Raw genomic sequence first — 22,521 nt, forward strand, 5'->3', positions numbered from 1 at the left:
TACATTGCATCAAGTTGACAAGTTGGAAACCTTGGAGAACACAACCAATGGCCATGTATAGACATATTAACCCTTTACCTCATAGAGCATAGTTACAAAGTGCAGCATGCTATAAATAGAACACCTGTTACCTAGTCAACCCCAAACGCATAGGCCTGCCTGTGAACTGTTAAGCAATTTTAGTGTATGTTACGTTTAACAGCAATTTTAACCATTTTACATGTTTGGTACACATCTATTATATGTGAAAAAATTTAAAAGTAAAGTCTGATTGTTATAGCTGTGTAATTATTTATCATGGAAGAATCTTTTATGTGCTTTAAAATCTTGAGAGAACTCTTTCATCGTCATGTCAGTGAGGCCGCGTGACCAACCGTAGCTGCCATTTCTCATACTCGAAATTTACAAGTTTTTCGTCTGCATCTACATCACTAAGTCATCTGAATTTGATAATTTATAAAAACTAATTGCTGCCTACATATTTATCAGAGCCTTTACCTAGGTTATTGAATCTTTCATAGTTGTGATTCTAATCGTGAAAACTTCATAAGTACTGAATGAAATCCGCGACCGCCATTTTGGAGAGTGGAGATTATGACCCAGTATGTAGTATCTAATAGGGGGTTTTCCCTGAAGGTGGCGCTACAAAAACTGGCTTAAGATGGCTGATGTTTACAGCTGACGTCAAAAGGCGCTTCCATGTGACTTGAGTAGAGGCGTCAAAAGGCGCTTCTATGCGAATGGTGTAGAGGCATCCAAAGACGCTTGCATGAGGTAAAGGGTTAAAATAGGTAACCAACATAGGCCTCATGAGTTATCTTATGGCACTTAACTAGACTAATCAGCTAGTTGAACACAGATAAATTGTGTTAAAACCAAACAGTTGCTTATCAGATGAAAGGTTTCCTTTTTCTTTTTCATAAACATTACTGAAACTTGTAATCTTTTTTTAAAAACAACATATCCCCAAAGTCTCTGGATGCCAGTATAAATTGATTCAGTTTGTGAAAATCACATGCAGAACCATTCATGTTTTAAAATTTTTTTTAGAAACAAACAAGTGCTTGGGCTATAGTGTGCAGTAACAGAAAATGCAGATACCATTGTACATTGTAAGCATAAAGGTCAGCACGGTCTATTATAGATGATAAAATCAAAATGTGGTTTTTATTGTTTAATGCCAGAGTATGAACAAAAAGGATTTGATAAAAGAATTTTGGATTGTCTGGATGGATTTAGCTGTTTATTGAAGAAATATGATTCTAATTAGCATATCAGTGGTCAATTCAATTTTCATCATGTGGAAAATCTGCAAATTTATTGGCAAATGTTTATTCTATAGGTTAAAGTTGCAAAAGGAATGGAAAAAGCTGATGATGGAAGAAATGCAAATAAATCTTTGTCTTAAAAAATTATGCAGATAAATAGGAATCAAAGAATAAACAACATATGCTTATCACATAACAGTAAATTAATTGATAAGCAGTATAATTAACTAAAATCTAAATCTAAATTGACAGACTTAAACTCACCAGTTGTAAAGGATAGCTTTTTGACATTAAAAATACACATGGATATAATAGGCACTATCAAAACAACATGACTGAATATGTCAGTATTGACTTTTTTTATCAAGGATTCACTGTTTTTTCATGTTTTTCAGAAAACATATTCATTATATGTTTGCATAATGTATAAATAGGAATTTAGCTTTACTTATTGCTTGGGCAGAAGTGATTAATACATACCTTGATTCATCGATACAAGAGGCGGAGAACGATACAAAATGATACTTACCCTATAAAAGTTGCATTAATATTCATTAGTCATTAATAACAATTTACCCTTTTTTCTTTTAACTGAGACTTAATTTGAGACAGATGTTACAGGCACTGCCACTCAATTTTATCAGTTAATATGAAAAACCTATTGACAACATCCCCTTGCCAGTTACAAATTAATAAGGTGGCATGTTTCATAATGCCTTTTATCTCCCCTCACCAATTCCATGCTAATTATCTTATCCCATCTGTATGTTCAGCATCAAGGAGACATTCCAAATGTGTTCCTCATGTATAATGAAGTATTTGACTCACCATTTAATAGCCATGAAGTTTGTTGATTCTTATCTTGTCTGCATGCATTTAATTTGATGGCTATACTTCTGGTGTGTCACCCTGTGAAATATATGTTGCATTGAATTCTGATTGATGGTTATTTTTTGTTCCAGTCCAGTCAATAACCACCAATCAGAACAAAATGTAGCTTATTTACTACATGGCATACACATTAACATTAGGAATATAAGCCCTATTACCTCACAAATCCAGACCTCCCAAAGACAAGAATTTGTCTTTCCTGTCTATATTATATAGACAAAGGGCAACAAATCTTGCCCATTACCTACCCTTGCCACATAGAGGTAGTGCTAGTTTTAAGTTGAGCGAAACATCATGTAATTGGATGCTTGCATTGCAGGGAGGATGGGAGGGTATTAAAATAATATTATCAAGTAAGTATTCTAGTAGGAACATAATTTACAGAAACATTTGCTTTCTCCTTCAACTACGTTCCTGATCAAAATTATGTTTGGAGAATAGGTAATAGGTGGAGGGAATGTTTAGAATCCAATCTATATTATGGGGAACCTCTGAGGGGAGAATACTGAATTCCCCATATGAAGTATTATGTTTGGAAAGAAGAAATAATCAGACCCACATACCACATACAATATCTGAGTGAATCCAGCAGAAGCTGTGCAGGTGCTTATCTGGAGGTTGTGCTGATGTCAGATGGGTCTGGTAACTGCGACTGGTCTGAGACTGGGAGTTCCAGATCCAGAGTTTGTACGAGAAAAATACATATAAATTTTCAGGAGCCAAACCATGATCGTCGTGTATTATTCATACATGATCTCTTCCCCAAAATGATAAGCAACTTTTTACCATTTTTTTCGTACTTTTTAAGATTTTTTTTTGTGCACAAGAAAAATACATGTATATGATATTTCAAGAGCCACGCCACGACCATATTATATCTAAATTCGCGTTATAACGAAGCGCGCTATAGCGGGGTCACACTGTATTATGTTTAGTAAAAATATTTAAATTTAAAAATATGTAAATTTTAATTGTTAGAGAACATTTAAGAAAACTACTCATTTTTAATCAAACTGAATGCTTATTTTATTTATAACTTATTACTGAAAAAAGAGTAAAACCAATAATAAATTATTTTATAACAATTATGTAATGCAGTCAAGTGAATCAGAAAGGAACTGACCAAAATCACCAAGTGAATTTTTAATTTTATTTGACTAACAAGCCGACAAGGTACTGTATAAACTCGCTTATAAGAGGAGTCCAACTGCAAATTGCACAGAACCAGACCTGCAATCACAAAATGTGCCAGCAGATTTGAGTCTGTGCAGTTTCTTGGGAGTAATCAGTAGAACAAACAAGACAGACCCTGATCTGCAATAGTATTATGTTATGGCAGATCAGGATCTTTCTTGTTTGCTGTTTGACTCAACACAAAAGCAAGTAGGTTTATACGGTAGATCTACTCAATGGCTTTGTATGCTGAGTGAGTTGAATTTTATTTGTAATTAGCTGGCAAGGTAGTCCTAGTCAATGCTTTCTGTACCGACTGAGTGAGTGAATTTAATTTTAATTAAAATAACCTTACCACCATATTACTCCCTATAATTAATACTGTGTTGGGGTGGGTTGTTTTCTGCACCATGGTATATAGTTACTTATTTTAGATGAATAGGTACAAGTGATCACAGAATTTCTATTAGGCTCTGAAGTCACAAATTTGTAACTTTTGACATTTTGACAAAAAATAGAAATGTAAAAATGTAAACCTAAAATGCATTTTTAATTTATTAAATTGGGCTTCCTAACCCAAAAGCCAGCTACAGCCCCAATTTTATGCATGAAAACAATCTGCTAATCAGTTTCCGGGGCACCGTTATCAAGGTTATAGGAAACAAAATTTCTCTACACCACGCATCTGCTATCTCACCACTGACTTGTGTCCACAACAGCCTGGAGAAAAATATTCGGTAGATGCCAGACTTTTTTTTCCAAACAGCATTGGAATGGCCTCTTTCTGCCGAGAGAGTGGCCTATCCACATTGGCTAAGAGGGGCTTCAGTTCTCCCAATTCCTTTTTAAAAATGTACCCAGATAAAATAGTTTGCTGAAATTTCAAAGGAAACAGATTACCTTTGAAGCACCGACTGTTATGAAAACGTACTCAGCAAATGGAAAAATATGTCTCAATCATGCAATACAATTATTTGATGTTGCTGCCACAATAAAAAAATGGGCATTCATTTGATTCTCCAAAGCTGTCCTTAAGCGGTGACTTCAATAGCACATGCAGCCTTCATCAAAGAAAGCCGACTACAATCTTTCAGTAACAGCAAAGAACTTTTCTTCAAAGGAAGTCAGTTCCAAACTTAAATAAAAGTGATGGAATTTGATGGAATTTTTGCATTTTCTACTTTTGAATCTGTGTTAAATCCTCTAAGGACATAGAGCACTAGAACGCAATCTTGATGCATACAGTGAATGGTTTAAACAATATCTGGTAAGGCTGCAAATTTTAAAACATTGAAAACATTTTTTAAAAATTTGTACTTGTAAAACTAACAATTTCAGTAGAGGTGTCATATGGAGAGAAACTAGATCAGTGCAATTAGAAATAGAATTAACTACATTGATATGCTAATCACATTTCAGTATCATAACCTTAGCCACCATAAATGATACAAGGCATAACTAGGTTGAAAGAGAATGTTCTAATATGAGTAACACATTGCCTGTTATTGTTGCATTGTTATATATATTTCTGGTGCTGATCCCCAGGCCAAGCAGATTTTTCCCTCCTCCAATTAGTAATTACTGGTTTAGAAAAAAGAAAAAGAAGAAAGAAAAAACTTAACATTAGTGTACTTCCAGCAATAATAATATGATTTGTTATTTTTACTGCCAGTCAGTCCTTTCTTTTTTGTTGCAGGTCATATTTTTTTCCTAGTCCTTGCAGTATTTATTTTCATGTATTTGAGGGTTTTGAGTTCATCACTCAGGAAATGGTACTTTTATTCATCCTTTTATTTGTAAATGGTGTAAAGTTGAATATATGCCATGCAGTTATTGTTCTAGTTTATGTTATTATTTCTTGTATTTCCTTCAAGCATTCAGTGAAGCTTGACGGTGTGGATAAATGTGGCTGGAAAAAAGGCTGTTATACCCATACCTCACCAACTTAGCATGTTTTCATGTGTATGCATGGATGGTTGTCCCATTTGTTATCTTGGATTTGACAAAGTATGGAACTTGGCTGAGAAACATTTTGTCTCTAGGCCCAGAAAAAAGTGACCTACTTTTTTGCTCTCTGGAAGACCTCTTCCATTTCCAACAAGGATCTATGGCACTTCCTATATCACCATCATCCTTAAGACAGTTGTCCAGGGTAAGGAAGTCACCTAGTTCCACAGAGGAGCAGGGGGAAGAGATGATACTTGGCAGTAAGGTTTCAGCTCCCACAAGGAAGAGGTCTTTAACAGTTAACATTGTGAGGATGTTGCCTGCACCCAGTAGTGAGACCTACCTTTATGATGCAATGGAAACACAGTTGTCATCTAACTCACACTGGCTTAGATTTATGTTAAAGAGATTTTCGTTTATTATAGTCTAGTTCCCCAGCTAGTCATCAGATTGGCCATTGCCCTGTTCCCAGTCACCAGCACTATTTAGTACAGCAGGAGTTAGTCAGCATGAGTCTGTTGCTGGTCACCAGGCACCAGAAAATGTGTCTAGCAACAGTCATTGAAGGTCTTGTCACTGGATACTGGTACAGGGCACCACTCATCAGAACCAGGCACCTGGCTCCAAATGCCATTCACCAGGTAATGTCTCAAGTGACAGTCACTGAGGGTCTGTAACTGGACATTGGGGAGAGAGTACTGCTTGCCTGGCACATGGTACCATACACCTGGACACTGGGTCCTAGGTGATAATCACTTGGCACTGGATGCTGATTGCAACATATGGTGTTTTGGTGCTGATCTTTTGTTTATGGTATTGGTTGACAGATTCATTTGATAAGTTTGCTGTCTTTGTTTCATATGGGGAACTGGGTTTACATTTTGATGTCATATCTAGTGGAGGGGGGATCAGGTAAAAAATCTTCCCATCTTGATGTTTCTATTCAACAACTTGATGAGGTTTTGGAACTTGTGGAAAGGTGAGTTGAGAATGTCTCTTACTTAACCATGGATCACTTTTCCCATGGCTTCATATATTGGTGCATCAGATGTGCAGGAGATTACCCCTGGATTATTACTTGCCGACTCTTTGCATTGATAGCGGCATTGTTACTTGCCTATTCTTGCATTGATAGGGAATCGCTAATCACATTCTGCAGAAAGAGAGGCCCAATTGGTTAGTCCTGTTGCCCACAACCTTGCTTAGTGAAGGCTCAGTAATGAACCCCTTGCAGACCTTGCTCTGAAAGTGATGAATGATGAACTGAATTTTGCTCACACAGACAAGTTGTCAAAAGAACACATCACACTGGGTCCTTATTAACTGTTGGAATCTCCTTCTCCATTCTCCATTCTACTCTAGACATCACAATGGAGGTAAGATGTGTGTACCTGTTTTTTGATAAGGCTATAAGTCAGGTTTGCCACCCACTTTCCCAAAATCTTTGCCAGAAACCTTTGAGATAGTAGGTTTCTCTCTGGATAGTTGAGACTCTTTAGTAAACAGCTTAAGTTAGACCTGCTGATGCTTCTTAACTCAGAAATGGTGAAAGAGCTCAATTAGAAGTGGTCTCATGGCTATGAGGAGGCCAGACAGCAGAAGGTGTTGTCTATCCTGTCTTTTATGCATTGGACCCTGGTTTTAATTGCCAGTATCAGAGTACAATCTCCCGCTTGGCCATTTAAAATCCCCCAAAACCACCATGCCCTTGCCTTCATGCATGTACATTGGACTCAGGTGCTTCATAGGTGGAGATTTCTACAGGAACCTGCATCTGTCTCCCCATCTAGGCTGTTGAGATGTTGGAACAGAAGGCACAGGCACTAGTTACCATAACTTCACATGCTAATCTTTTTCTCAGCTGCCTCCTGTAATCTGTTGAAGGAGAAAACAATATCTCCAGTCATATTAGAGAGATTGTAAGAGGCTATTGCCAATACATCAAGGTGGGTGATTGGTATCCATGATGTTCTCTCCAGAGCACCATCAAACCCATAGAGATGTCACCCAGGAAAAAGTATTTTGCTTGAGCACAACAAAAGCAATTTGCAGATCGCCCCTCTTGATCCTGATACATTATTTGGAGAGGTAATCCCAATAATGGTCTAAGGGATCAGGAGATTTGTGGCTGCATTATCAGGCCGATATAAAAATGCAAAGAAATGCCCTTATCCAGGAAGGTCAGTGTTTGCCCCTTCTAAACGTTTTAAACAGGTGGACTAATAGAATCACCCGACCAAGTTTAAATGTCCTTTTCTTCAGTATTTCTCCAAACAAGGATGGGGAATGTGGTCTCTAGGGAGTCAAATCCTTACCTGCCTAGTCCCCTTCTTTGCAGTGTTTGAGTAAGTACTAGTGAGATCAGGCCATTGTTCTGAGGCTTGATTAGACCTCAAAGATAATCCATGAGTCCTTTCCACAAAATGGGGGTGGTGGTTTCCAGCTTTGCTTCATGACTCTTTACCTTTCAGTCGACCTCATTTGGTTCCACCTGTCCTAACTAATATCTCTATGGGAAGAAATTTAAACCTTTGTAAGAAAGAGAACAATAGAGAGGTTGACAAACATACAGAATCTGGTATTTTATTCTACTAATTTTGAGAAAAGGATAATAGTTTCACCGTACCATTGATCTTTTCATATTGAAAAGATTTCGTCTGGAAGAGCATTTCAAGATAAAGACATCCACCTCAGTCAGGAATACCATAAGGCTGAATGACTATGCGGTCTTCTTATATCTCTAGGATACTTATCTTTACTTCCCCATCTTCCAGCCTTTTGGAAATTAAAACATTCTTGTCTAGGACTGATCTTCAAAGTTTGTGCTCGTAAGTTTGGTCTACCTTCCACTTCCAGAACATTCATCAGGGTGATAGTGTAATAGTGGTTCATTTAAAATCCATAGCATACCTAAGACATCACTTATGCTTCTTCTCTCTTCTTGAAGTCTGGAACCTCTTCCGTTGGACAGATTCAAGGGAAATCAGTCTAAGATTGTGCAGAATTCTGGTTAAAAGGCATTTCCTTGTTGATAGCTTTTCCTGACACGTGCACATCAAATTTAAGATTATTACACTGAAACTGAATTACACGATAAAGTTATAACACAAATTTCACTTGACCTGTTTCATTAGTATTTATTTCTTATGGCCATGATTTTTTATATATGTTAAACGAAAAGCATTCATTTTTTGTTGCCTTTTATATCAGACTAAACAGGACACTCGTCACCCTCCATGCTATAAATGGGTTGATGAGTTGTCATGTCATATTAAAAGAGGAATGGTGTATAACCTTGATGTGTGTTATAAATCTGACCAAAACGTACATAAATTTGCTTTTTCTTCTGCAGTAGAAATCTTTGTTCATTTCAAAGACACAGTGAAGAGTGGCCCTTTAGTGAAAACAGTATGATACCTTCCTCTATCTGTGAATTGATACATGAAGTATATATCCTTTTTTTGAAAAGTACAAAACTAATATCCTTGTAATTACATTTTCACTGAATAATTATGATGATGTCAATGCATGTTGATTACATGTCTAAAAACTAGTCCTTGAAACTCTTATCTGAATTGTTCAGATGTTTTGCATACATGTTAAATGAAAATGCTTCATTTTAGATGAGAATGCTGCTCACCTGACATTTGTTATTGCCATCATTAAGGCAGCTTTGAATTGTTTTAGTTCCCATTTCATTTGAGTGGCTGCTTATTTGCATAATGACATACATGTACTCTGATGAATTTGACTGTGTCATTGGTTAGTCTGACTGAAAATTGTATGCATGATAAAGCAGCCAGCCAGAACAATCATTAAGTTGTAAAAGTTTGCTTTATATTATGTCCTACTCTTTACATTCTTAGTCAGATTTATTACATACTTTGCAAGACCAGAAAAAGACATCGCACAATACATGTCAAAAAAGTAAAAGTAAAATATCAGTTCCATCACAGCATACTTTTTCTTCTTTATTGTAGTTGTAATCACCATACCTTGAACTTTGTTTGAATTGTATCACTTTTTTTTTTTATGCTGTGCTACAAATGTGGCATGGACTTATAGTGTTACTCTGCCTATCCATCTGTTGAAAATCCAAGAGCTGTGGAACTCATTATATTGATTTGTTTTGATAAGTACTACAGATATCTACAAACAGTAGATCAGTGTAATCTAAATTTCATGCTTCAGTAACTTAAACAATTTAAGCATTTAAGTTAGTTTCAATGGTATTGTTGGTCCCAGAGCCATCCATAGATGCATGTTAGAGAGTACAGGTAAATCTTTGCGAAAGTATGTCAAAATAACCTAATTTCATGCTTAGGTGACTTAAAATTTTGCATTGATGTTTGTTTTACAGTGATTGCTATGCCCGGAGTCATGCAACTTTATGTCAAAATGTGTCTTGATGAGTGCCAACAATTATACCAAACTGGGTCACTGTGACCTAACTTTTATGCTTGAGTGACTTTGATTAAGTTTTATGTGTTAACATTAATTTTTCAGCCACTATGGATAACTAACCATTGCAGTTTGGTAAAGTGTAACCCCACTACAATACAATATTTGGAGTCCACATAATGTCATTGTGTCTTGTACTGAATTGATTCATGCACCCATAAAATGGGGGGGGGGGAGGATGGGTAATAAAAGTGGGTGTAAAACTACATGCTTCATTGGCACAGTTACCATCTTAAGTCAATGCATATTAAATCAGAAATATACATGAAGTGAAAGCAGGGAGATTGCATATATAATATTTTACATTATTCAGAGAACCATGCATTGATATATATATAGTGTGTGATTGTGATTTATGCGATCTCAAATTACTTGTATTAGAAATAACACAAGCTGAAAAAATATGCGAAAAGTTCAGAACGGGGAAAAAATGTGAGAAGATCACTACTACTGAGATAACACTCATACATTGTGCCACAGTCACATGCAACCAAATACTGACAATCCCCAGCTCTTATGCTCCCACCATTTTGTTTATTGTGGGCTCCATGCTGCATGCCTATGTACATGGACAAATTGTTTGTTACGAAGTAAATGTTGTTCAAATTTTTTAATGTTATTAGTGATCGCATGTATAAGATGAGCAAGTGATAGTTGACAGAGACCAAGGAAGGCTTTTTCTTTAGATGTTAAACTTGAAGTAGTGAAAAGGTATGAAGCTGTAGAACAAGACTTAACAGTGCAGAAAAAATAAAAGCAACAGGGAAAGCTGGAACCTCCCTTTCGAACCAGAAAAGTTGCTATACCCACCCCGACATAAAGACAGGATAGAAAGGATGTTGGCAACGTGGCTTGATGAACAGCTTAAGACAATTTCTCTTAGCCAAGCCATTATGTGTACTAAAGCCTACCCCAGAGAGCACTGGGCATAGTCTGAAGCATTCCATTTATGAAAGTTACAAACATTTCTCCTAAATAACTGTTTAAATGATGAGAATGGTATTTTCAATACTGCAGCTCTTGTGGACATTACGAATTCATTTGCTTCTTTGAAAGTTAATTTGTTACTCAGTAAATTAAACCATCCACATTGTTCACTTTATCATCTATACTTTCAAATAGACCAAACAGCTTCTTTAGTTCATCCACAAACAAACCTAATAAACTAAAACCTAAACGTCTACCTCATGAGTGTACATGTTTTGTTAACATTGTAGTTCCTAATATGCTATACTATATTTAGACATGTGTCATGCAGTATCAGGATGTCCAGTATCTAAAAATACTGAACGATTCTGACAATGTAAAGTTAATGGAAACAAAAATGAGACTATAATAATACATGTAAGAAAGATGCATGGGACAATTTTTTCCTTGAAGAATACAACACATATTGCCGAATTATGAAATCAAAGTCTTGTTTATTTTGGCATACATTTTCAAGAAATTGGTGAAATTATTGTAAAATTTTGGAGCCATGCCATGATTATGTTATATTCAAATTCATACACAATTTCTTCCATAAAATGATAATGAACTTTTTATACATTAGTTTTTAAACTTCGATAAAAAAAACAAAAAAAAACGTTATATCCAAATTTGTGCTAAATGTATATCAAAGCTTGCTATAGCAGGATTTCACTTTATGTAGCGAGTACAGCACCATCTTACTACACATAGGTCACTGTCACCTAAATTTTACATTTCATTGACCTGGTTTAAGCTTTATATGAAGGGTCAGGCTACCATGATGTGTCAATAGACAAAGCAATTTACTGTGATTGCCTTGGCACTGTATAACCTTTAGGTGTTGGTGTGCTAGAAGACATCAAACCAAACAATTCATGGCACAAAACAGTATTGGTTGTGCCTTCATATTCTATGGACATATTTCTAGTGATATTTATGAGTGTTTGGTCATTAGAAATGTAACTGTTTGGCAGTTTAACTGAATTTTGTCCAATTATATCATGATCTGATTACTTTGATACAAAATGAAATATTAAATGCACATACCGGTATATGCATTGTGATCTTTTCTGTTAAAATGGTTCAAATAATGTGCATATTTATCTGTGTCTTACTGTTTGTTCCATCTTTACAGCACCTGAAGACATCATGAAGAATTGGAAATCTATAAAGGCAGAACTACTAGATGAGTTTTACCCGAAAAGTATTTTACCTTTCTTCGTTAATGGAGGCATCTTATCTGATGATGAAGTTAAAGCCATACATCAAAAGAAAAGGAGGGAAATGTCAGAGGAGATCCTACAAAAAGTAGAGGAAAAATATCCCACTGCATTTTCTGTTTTCCTCAAAGCACTGAAAGATACTGAGCAAGAAAAAGCAGTTGATGTGATGACTAAAATCATTAATGGGACATATGTTTCAAAAGCAACTGGTATGTTAATTCATAGACTTTAGTAATAGTTATATAATGAATATCTTATCATAATAATACATACTTTATTTGATGAGGGTAACTCATTATAATATACTGTTCACCCCTGAGGCCCTTGGGATGAACAAACTATTGTAAGTATATGAGGAATAAAATAGTTAAGCATGCTTTAAGTACATTAATTATAAAAGCCAGATATGCTCCCAGGGTGCATGATCCCTCGATGTGAAATGTACTCTGCGCAGTATACAACTTTGTTTTGCTGTTTACCCTTAAAGTGTTTGTAGAAATGGTAGAAATTTTGTAGCACATGTTGCAACATGTGTTTTTCATAACTGTTTACACATCTGCACATCTGGTTTGTTTGGGTTGACATGAATGATTGTTGAACTAAATTTGATTGGCACATTGGGCCTCATAACAAGGATTTTGTTAAAGTGTGAACCTTGCATCAAGGAAGTTTTAAAAATGTGCGTTTATATTTCTGGCTATCTAGGAGACCCAAGAATGGTAGATTACAAGCATTGTTCATCCTTAGTTTATGATTTAGTTTGGCAAATACTGGCAGATTATAATAATGTAGGCAATTTAGTTTTAAAGTTAGGAAATATATTAGATTATTGGATCTGGAAAGGTGTTAATGGAGATGCCAGTGAGTGATTTGAACCAAAAATTGGTATTAAATATGAATCTGATATACATGCTGGATGGATAAAAACAGACAGCATGCCAGTCAACCCCTCATTTCAGAGGTATTTGGAAATTAAATGTAAGAAAGGCAGACAAAGAAGCCAAATTAAACTACAGACAATTTAAAAGTAGTGTGCAATTTTCATTTCTTTTCTGGTCACAGTTTAGCCATGCGGGATCATGTGCTACAAAGCCATATATCCCTAGGATAAAGGTTGCGATAAATCTAATAAATACAAATCTAAAAATGAACTTCAAAAGTAAAGATATTTATTTGATCAAAATACCTCTCTTTGAACAAGTAGACTATGGCATTTTTGGACTTTAATACTAATAGAACATTATGGAATAGTATGTCTGGCATAATATTATGGAATAGTCAGTAGAGTGCTAATAGTCAGTAGAGTGCTAATTCAAGACAGTTAGACTTTGGCAGAGCTTATGTTAGTTGAAAATCTTATTTTGGAGCAGAATTGTCCAAAAGACAAAACTTGTGAGCTGTGAAAGGGGGTTCTCATTCATACACAGATGGGAGTCAGATTAAATTGAGCTAATTAATGTTCATACAACTAGAGGCAACATCTTTTAAAGATTTTCAGTTGGGGTCTTACAGAGCAAATCAGGAAGAAGGATGGATATTTAAGTGCTATGTAAATATTGAACTATGGCTGTTTCCTCCTCCCCTTCCCTTTTTTCTACTCCCCACTTATTTTTGTGACAAGGAGGGGGAGGGAGACTTTTACCAGTTCAACTAAAAGTATCCTGGCAGGAAATTATTTCAAATTCTGTTTCAATAATGTTGTTCTGCCATGACTGCTGATACAAAAATTAGAAAACTAACTACTCAAGAGATTTGACCAGATTTAACAAAATAGCAGTATCATTATGTTTTAGATTTTGGGTATTTTGGTTTCTTTACCCCATAATATTTCCTTAAAGTACAAGCACATGTATGATTTAAGTAAGTGTACTTGAACCCACATTGATTGCATGCACTTTGGGATAATAAATCATTTTTATGAAATAGAAGTTTCACAGCTTGTACTTGACCAGTCAATAAAAAATTGTTTCAAGTGGAGGTGGTTAGAACAAGAAGATGACAATAAGGAGTTTTAAAAAAAAATATATTCAGAAGTTGGAGGAGCCGGGACTTGATTTGTTTAAACTAGTAAAGTGCTCTTGCACTGCCATTTATGCACAATAAAACATACTGAATTATACGAGGAAGGTTTAATGCATGCATTGTAAGAAAATATAGTATACACGAGTATATGTGTTCATTCTCTCTCTCTCATTTACTCTCTCTCACTTTCACTTAAACAAAGCCACTATTCCTTATCAGTAATATTCCACAACATCAAAATCATAACTAAAACAACATCAATACATAATTAAAATATTTATAAAAATATTTGTCTCTCTTGGGGGGGGCTACTCATGGGCTAGAATCTGAATGTAAAAGACTATAATAATAATAATAATAATGACCTTATTTAAAGAGGGTAACACAATTAGCTAATCAATCAGGCTTTCAAATAAATAAGTACAGGATTTAAAATATATAATTCATGTTTATTTCATATTTGATTGAGGTATAAAATTAACAATTAAAAATGGTACAGACATATTTAGCTTAATGGAATAAATATTTGAGTGATTTTTTTAAACAATTGTATGGATATAAACATTGCCTATTATCTGTATTTCTAACATATCATTTCTGTTTTTATTACAGATGAAGTGTTTGATAATCTTGTTGATGTTGAAGTAAAAAATTCAAACACAAATGCAATGGATGGGGAGCTATGTTCAAACCATTTGGAAGTCTGTATTGGAAGTAATGTTGATGGTAATGTATAAATGCTCTGTTTATTCAAACACAAAATGATATTTGTATTTGAGAAAGACCGTATAAGAAATAAAATTTTAAATAAACATTATTTTAACCTGTTAACTTAATTAGAAGCACCTAAATGATTTCAAAAATGTAACCTAAGACTGTTCCTGAAATCATAAATATTGATATACTTTGATTGCACTGGCACTTCATGCCAAGGTTCCATGGCTCCATGGTCAATATTGTGGTTGTCACTTTTAAATTGTCATTTGTGCTTAATGTCTCCTTTGAACCTATGAGTATCAGAAAGCAGACATGTCAGCAGGACCATCATCATTAAGATTTTTTTCTCAAAGTAATCTTTATGTACTTGGTGTTCATTTTTGTACTCAAGAGTTTTCTTATTATTTTGTTCAAGATTGCTTATCATTCGTTGGAATACCATTTTTGAATAATTTTTCACTTAGCATTATGATTTCCAGCAATCTGATTAGTCAGGGCCTTTAAAAAATGTTTAGGTTCATACCTATATAAACCAAATTTTTTAAAGCCACTCCCACCTACACTACCTTTTTGTATATACTCGGTGAGGACTATATTTAGAATCTATGATCACTCAAACTCCAACTTCTATGTAACATTGTAAATATGAACCAAATACTAAACATTTTTAAAAAAGATAAATGAGATATCTTTGCTAATGTTACAAGTAAAATAAACTTTAATAAACATTGTCTGCTTCCATATTTTGATGTGAAAACATGACGCTACCTTGCAAAATGGCGTACACAAGTTTTGATTTAATAGATGATCAGTATTCATTACTTTAAAAAAATATGAAGTGATCATTTCTAGACGATGATTTCAATCTTGATATTTTAACTGAAGTGTTGGCCTCGTCTTCAAATGAAGAGGGATTGAAAGGAATTAAAATAGCTTTAGAGCAAGGTGGTACAGAGGGCAATACTAGGGGGATGTAACCCTTATCGAAGAAAAATAATTTGTGGAATTTGAAGATAAAGTGCTTGAAATCTTGGGCTTCAACCACCCAAGATGTAGTGAAACCATCCAAAAATATGAATACAATAATGATAGGTCAGTAGTGACATACACAATGAAGAGAGAATGAATGACTAGTCAGCTAGGAAATTGAATCAATCAACAGTAACAAAATTTAGCATTGTTCATGAAATTAATGCATTACAATATCACCCTACCTATCTCTCTCTCTTCTCTTTATATATATATATATATATATATATATATATATATATATATATATATATATATATATATATATATATATATATATATCCTTATTATTCATTTCGATATGCACACATATAAATACATTTAATTATATAATTAATTTTAAAAAGGAGGTTGTGTACTGATGGAGGATGGAGTTAAATTCCACAAATTATTTTTGTTTAATAAGGGTCATGTCTCTTCTCCTTTGCAGTTCATTTGAAATTGACACTAATTACAATTCAGTTAACTGAGAGCAGTTGCAAGCCAAGTAATTGATTGGCCAGTGAAACCCATATGACCACTATGGGGCAATTCATTTGGCTGTTTTGGGCTCGAGCTCATTATCATAACTGAGTAAGGTGAAAAGTAGACCTAATTTCATTACACCACCAAAAATGTACTTATGGAAGTGAAAGTAGTTTTATGGTTAGGTGTTTGTTTATAGCACAAGGGACAGCAAGACTGAGGAGAGAGACAGATGATTGAATTAAGAATGACACTGCAAGGTGAGTTTCCTTAGCGTTCAAAATTAGGGAAGCAAAAATAGCATACTTAGTGATTTTTGCTGCAGGTCACTTTTAGTGACTCCAGTATAGATTGCATATAAAAATGAAAAATAAATCAAAAGATACACAAATGCATATCAAGGTTACAGCTATAATGACATAGCTTCTCTTTGCACACTTCATCATACATTTCTTTAGCCTTACTTTACATACTTAATGAAGCTAAAGTGCTTGAAACTTTGGGCTCCGACCGCCACAACACAGAGAGGGCCAGATACAACCAATGCTTTCTGTGTAGCCCCAAATGAAAAAGATCTGCAGAATAAAAGGAAGGCAAATGAGCATGTAATGAAAAGAAAGAATAATAATCAGACACTGCCAAGGTGTGCACATAATATCCAGAAATGTTTGTGTTCCATGTCACAGAATGCCACTGGAAGACTGATGTGTTGTAAGATGGTGATGTCTTCAGTGAACCCATATAAAGTGAAGTGCTCTTCAATGAACCCATAGGAAGTGCAGTGCCTGTATAATATGGATGGCAGTATCAGTCTGTGCACCCACTTGACCTGGAAGAAGAAAAGTTGAAAGCAGAACCAGACAGTAGGAAGTGCTTTGGTGATGTGTAAAATGACTGAAGTCAGCACTGAATTACAAACTGGAAATTCTATCACTCAGGCGGATATATTTCTTGAAGGCATCAGACTGCCACCTACGTAAGACCTGAAAAAGACCATCTGAGAGACCCTGCTTAGCACTCTCTATTGCTGCCTAAATCCTAAAACTACGAGTCTGGAATAATTGAGGATTGAAACCAAATAGCATGAGCAATGTGTACAAGGTTTGGTTAAACTCCTGCTTAGTTAATGGGCAACCCCCCCGGGAAGTAAGGAAGAGTTGTACCAAATGACAGTCCCACATTTGTAAATATTGACACAGCACGTGGCCAGGGCACTGGTCTTGTACTTTTTGGGGCACAACACTTAGGCAAAAATGGGTACCCTTGGAGTGTTTGTAATGTGTAAACTGGACAACTAAACCATCGTCACTGATCTGAACCTAAGAGAAGTGAAGTAAGTTTGGGTTTCTGCAACCAGGTAGTCTGTCATTTCCCCTTCCCGCAGGAATGCATGAAATGCAAGGAGAAACATGGACTTAAATAGAGCAGCATGGAAGGCATTGTGAGTAAATGTTGGCAGGACTAGAACAAGTTTTTGTAGAATACATTTATCAGTTGGTAGTCTGGCATCTATATGCAGTAAATTTTTATGAATATTTGCAGAAGTTTTTGAATGAGAAATGAATTGGTTGGATCAGGGATATTGTTCAGTTTGTGAACACAGCCAATAGCTGTGACATAGGTAGATATGGTTGATGGTGCATAGTGTTTTTCAAAGAGATATGAAATGAAATGTGCCATATTGGTATGTGGAACAGGGAAAGTGCTGTGAAGTTTTAATGTGGCTGAGAAATTGATGTAGTGTTTCCAGCTGTGCCTGTAAGTTTCCACCGAAAATGGAGAAAGAGTACTTTTTACTAAATATGAACAATATACTCCCAGTCTTTTAATGTCAGTAGTTACAGGACCTGTTCTGGGATTACCTGTGAATAAGGTGAGAGCTGGAGGAATCTGTGCACTGTAGGTGAGAACCAGGGACATGACGAGCACAGAACAAAATATTGTTGTGGAGGCAGGTGAGGACCAGTTTCTGAATTGAATACATAATGTCAGATTCCATGCAGGATTGCATATTGACGATATGAACTAAAGTAACATTATCAGTATGGATATGAATACAGTTGTTAGCAAGCAAGGGCCCTCATATTTGAATAGCAATAACGATATGGTAGAGTTCAAGTATAGTTTTTTTCCATTCCTCATTCCAAACCCCATGAAACCATCTAGAGCCTAAAACAGGCCCATAGCCTACAGTATTAGCAGTGTCACTGAAGAGACTGCATGTCTCCAAGTTCAGTGAGCGATCTGGTAAGATAAATGAGAGACTGTTGAAATGTCAAAGAAATTGACTGAACAAAATCAAATCAGATTTTATTGCTTTGGTGAGTCAAATGTGGTGGTGGGCATGTGAAACTCCGATTGTGAGACTAATGGGTCATCAAAGGAATGCTTGTACTGGGAGTACCAAGCAAATGAGGAAACCAATAATGGACTGAAGATTATGAAGTCTTATCTTTGGTTTCTGCAGGCAACATTGTATCAGTTATCAGTTCATGACATGTACCAAGTTTGTCATGTGGTAGACTCACTTCCATTAGTTCTGCATCCAATTCATAACCTAAAAAAGTCATCACAGGGGCAGGGCAGACAGAAAGGTTTTATCCTCTTCCATAGTAATGCCAGTGTCTTCACAGAGGCACAAGAAGTCGTTGAGTCTCTTTAAACACCCATCCTTATTACTATCTAATATGAGAAAATCTTCCAAGACAGACTCAAACACCCATCCTTATTACTATCTAATATGAGAAAATCTTCCAAGACATGAACTATATGATTTATTCCCAATTTTTTGTTGGCTATCCAGTGCAATGCCCTGCTAAAAGTTTCAAAAATGTTACAGCTGGAAATGCAGGCCATCAGCAAACATTTATCAAAGTAGCAAAGGATATTGGAAAGGTATGACTGGTATGTTCAGAAAGCACTAGCTATGTCAGTTGTAGCCTTTTCCTAACTGCTTATTGGAATATGTAGCATCTTCAGCTGAAGCATGCTGAACTGAGGACGTTGCTGGCAGAATTTTTGATCGACAGAGTGTCCCTGAGGATGTGACAAGTGGTGAATGAGATGTTTAGTGCCAGGAGTCTTGTTCTCAGTCAGGCTTAAGGGAAAAATCTGCATTTTTGGAAAGGTAGAGAATGGAAGGGACCAGCAAATTTGCCTAGTGTCAATTCCTTTTGAAATTTGGCAGCCACAACCGCTGGTTTTGCTTCAGTTGATGCCAAGCTGTTAGAAACGGATGTCAGTGTCTACCCACTATGACCAATGTCAAAGCTATGAATTGGGGTGGGGGGGGGCGACCCCTGTAACCAAAACTATTTATTGTTTTAAAAATTCAATGAAGTATGAACTGTAAAAACTATGTGCACAATTTTGTATGATCCACTTTGTGGATTATACAGTTTGCACATTTTTCGGTTCATACTTTGTTGAATTTAAAAATATAACAGTCCTTAATTTAATTGGTATTAATAGTATGCTTCAATTCACTTGTAAGCACAAATTTTAATGTCTGTAAATGGTTGTTGCATCCGATGATGCTACTATTTTCAGAGCCACATCACTTTATAACAAAAGATAGCCTTACCTCGATACCAAATATTAAATTTCACTTTTGAATCTGTTATACATTGTTGGGATTATACCAGAATGTTTGTTTTCTATTATAGCCTCTCTATCCAAAATAATTTGTGCCATTAAATGATATTGTCAAAACAGCATGCAGAATAGATGTTCTGTTTGAAACTTGTGTGTCCAATATGCAGATTATATAAGACTTTATACTGTGAATAAATTGTAGCTATTCCCTCATCTGTAAATCCATTGGTGTCTTGTAGAAAGAACTAAATCTTGCTAATATGTTTGCTGTTGTGTGTCACAGAGTGACATCAGCTGACGTTGTCCAGTATACAATTATCTTTTGATTTCTTCTTCATATTCATTACCCAATTATAATAGCTTTGGAGAACTACTAATTGCTTGCAAATCAAGCCCTCCCAGATTAAAACTTTTTAGGTAATAAGCTAAAAAAATTCTGCCCACTAAGGTGGCAGCTAGAGTGATCTCCCATTGATACCAGGTTTGGCACCAAATCCAGTGTTAGTTACTGTTTTGCTTGTGCTGAGTAGCACACTGTCTGCAAACATGTCTCTCAATATCCACTGAGGCAGTTTCAAAGTTTCCTACCTTAAAACAAGTTGTGGTTTTATCAGTGAAGAGAAGTATACTTCCATCAATAAATTCCTAACTTTTCTGTTCTTTCTGCAGTCGATGAGATAGCTTCTTTTCAGTGTTATCACTTTGCAGTCTTGAGACACTGAGACACATTTGGTACATACTTGCATGTGTAGCAATTGTGTCATCTTCTTTCTATAACCATATTATTAAGGAGAGATTTGGTGTTTGATACAGAAAACTTATTTAATATTGCTGTATAATTTTCACTATGTCCAGATACATAGAGGTAAGTTTTCTGTATTATTTTGTCTTAGCATCCACTTCATAGTTTTGTGAAGCTTTACAAATTTTACATGTGTAGAACAACACTGGGCCTTTCCTACCAGTAACAGTATCTCACAATGCATATTGTAGCATCAACTTCTCAAGTATCAAAAATACCTTTTTTATGTGCAGGTTTTGTATGTACATTAGAAAACTCATTTTATTAATGTATAACTTCCTCGTTGGTTGGATGTGTACAGGTAAGTTTTCTGTTGATGGTTTATTCATAGCATGCACTTCATATGTAGTTACTATAAATGACACTTAAGTGTCATTACTTGTGTAGGTAATAAACAATCTTGGCCTTCCTACAGGTAACTTCTTACAGGAGTTCATTATTTAGCATCCACTTCATTAGTATTAATAACAAAGCTCCAGTTTTCTACTGGTACAGGCCCTGCATGTCCCTTTTACAGGTATCTGTCTGCTGTATTTTGTCGTACAGATTTTGACCATGGACAAGTCCAGTCTAACAACTATTCTAGCAGACCTGCCAACCATTACGATTTTGCCATATGTCTTATTGAAATGACCCATAAAATAAGGACTTTTGGAATAAGGTATCAAATTATGGAAATAGGAATGTTTGCAGTAAAATCCAGTTGCTAGCTTCATCATGTTTGATTCGGGTTTCATATTAGATTCATTGGAATTGGTTGGGAAACTAGATTAACTTTACAGGAGTACCTCAGACACTTCAAACTGCATGTATCTTGTGAAACAAAAGGTCTGAATGACCAAGCTGTTGCTTTTTTTTAAGACAGCATCCAACATGCAACAGGTCAGGACAACGGGGTTAATACACCCATTAACATGTTTTAACAGTAGAATAAAGGGGAATATTCAGATCATTTGGGAAATTAGCAGGAAGGGCAACACTTATATTTTGGGGACATCATGTGTTGATTTGTATGTGCCACATGGCAGAAAAGATGATTGCTGTTGCCATGGTCCAAATGAAATCTAATTTTTTAAGGATTACATCAAGTCGACAGACAAAAAGAAGCCATCGAGCTGCATAAGGTTTAGAACTGCAGTTTGTGAAACTACTGGAGGTAGGTAAGATTCAAGTAAACTTTACAAACACAATGTCCTTTTTGCATTAGTCTTGAATCACACTTTTGGACTTTTAAATACATGTTTTCTGGCATGACAATAGCAGTACATGGTATTTTGTTACACCTTACTGAAAATTGGTCCCAGCTTATGGAAGAAAGGGACTGCCTTATTGAGAAAATCTTGTTAGGGTTGGCAGGTCTGCTCTAGATGTGTTGTTTACTCTGGTTGTCATTCTTTGAATATATGTAAGACTTCAATATTATGGACAGAAGTCAATGGGCAGCAGTTCTATGGGGACTAAGTAGAAGGCACTGAAGCATACCTTGAGGAACAAAAACATCATCAGCTTGCACATAAGGGTTCAAAACCAAATCATTTACTAAGGGAGCAATATGGAGAGCTGCACCAGTCTCAGTTACAGTCTCACATATCAGAATTATGGACCAGCTATATGGATCAGTACTCTGTCCCAATCTCAAAAACTGGACAAAGTCATGCCAGTCATGAGGGTCATGTTCCTTCATGACCGGACTTGGCCATATAACTCATGTGGAGCATCAGTAACCATGAAAACAAGCATGTGCAGTTCCACAACTTGCATACTGCTGCTAGACACTTCCATCATATGAATCCTAGCTTAGTGCCTCAATGCCCAAGAACCCAGTTCCTGAACCCAGTTATACATCAGTCTAACCCACATGGTGCTGCTTGGCAATGTCCAGTTTATACAGGCACTCATGGATACATCTAGCCAGAAAGTGCTGGTGGCACATCTTGAAGATGTTATCCATTCCATTCAG

At 35.7% G+C, this 22,521-nt stretch overlaps 1 protein-coding gene across 1 annotated transcript in view; it reads left to right on the plus strand.

The window, feature by feature from the left end:
- The window catches only part of LOC149779902 (uncharacterized), a 156,650-nt gene that overhangs the window by 101,342 nt on the left and 32,787 nt on the right, over positions 1–22,521 (plus strand). The window contains exons 15-16 of the mRNA XM_089936592.1: positions 11,845–12,141; positions 14,567–14,680. Of these exons, the coding sequence (XP_089792718.1) occupies positions 11,845–12,141; positions 14,567–14,680 (411 nt within the window). The remainder of the gene's footprint in view (positions 1–11,844; positions 12,142–14,566; positions 14,681–22,521) is intronic.

The sequence above is a fragment of the Sinohyriopsis cumingii genome, chromosome 16 (assembly GCF_028554795.1).
Source record: "Sinohyriopsis cumingii isolate HCF-2022 chromosome 16, ASM2855479v2, whole genome shotgun sequence".
Lineage (NCBI taxonomy): Eukaryota > Metazoa > Mollusca > Bivalvia > Unionida > Unionidae > Sinohyriopsis > Sinohyriopsis cumingii.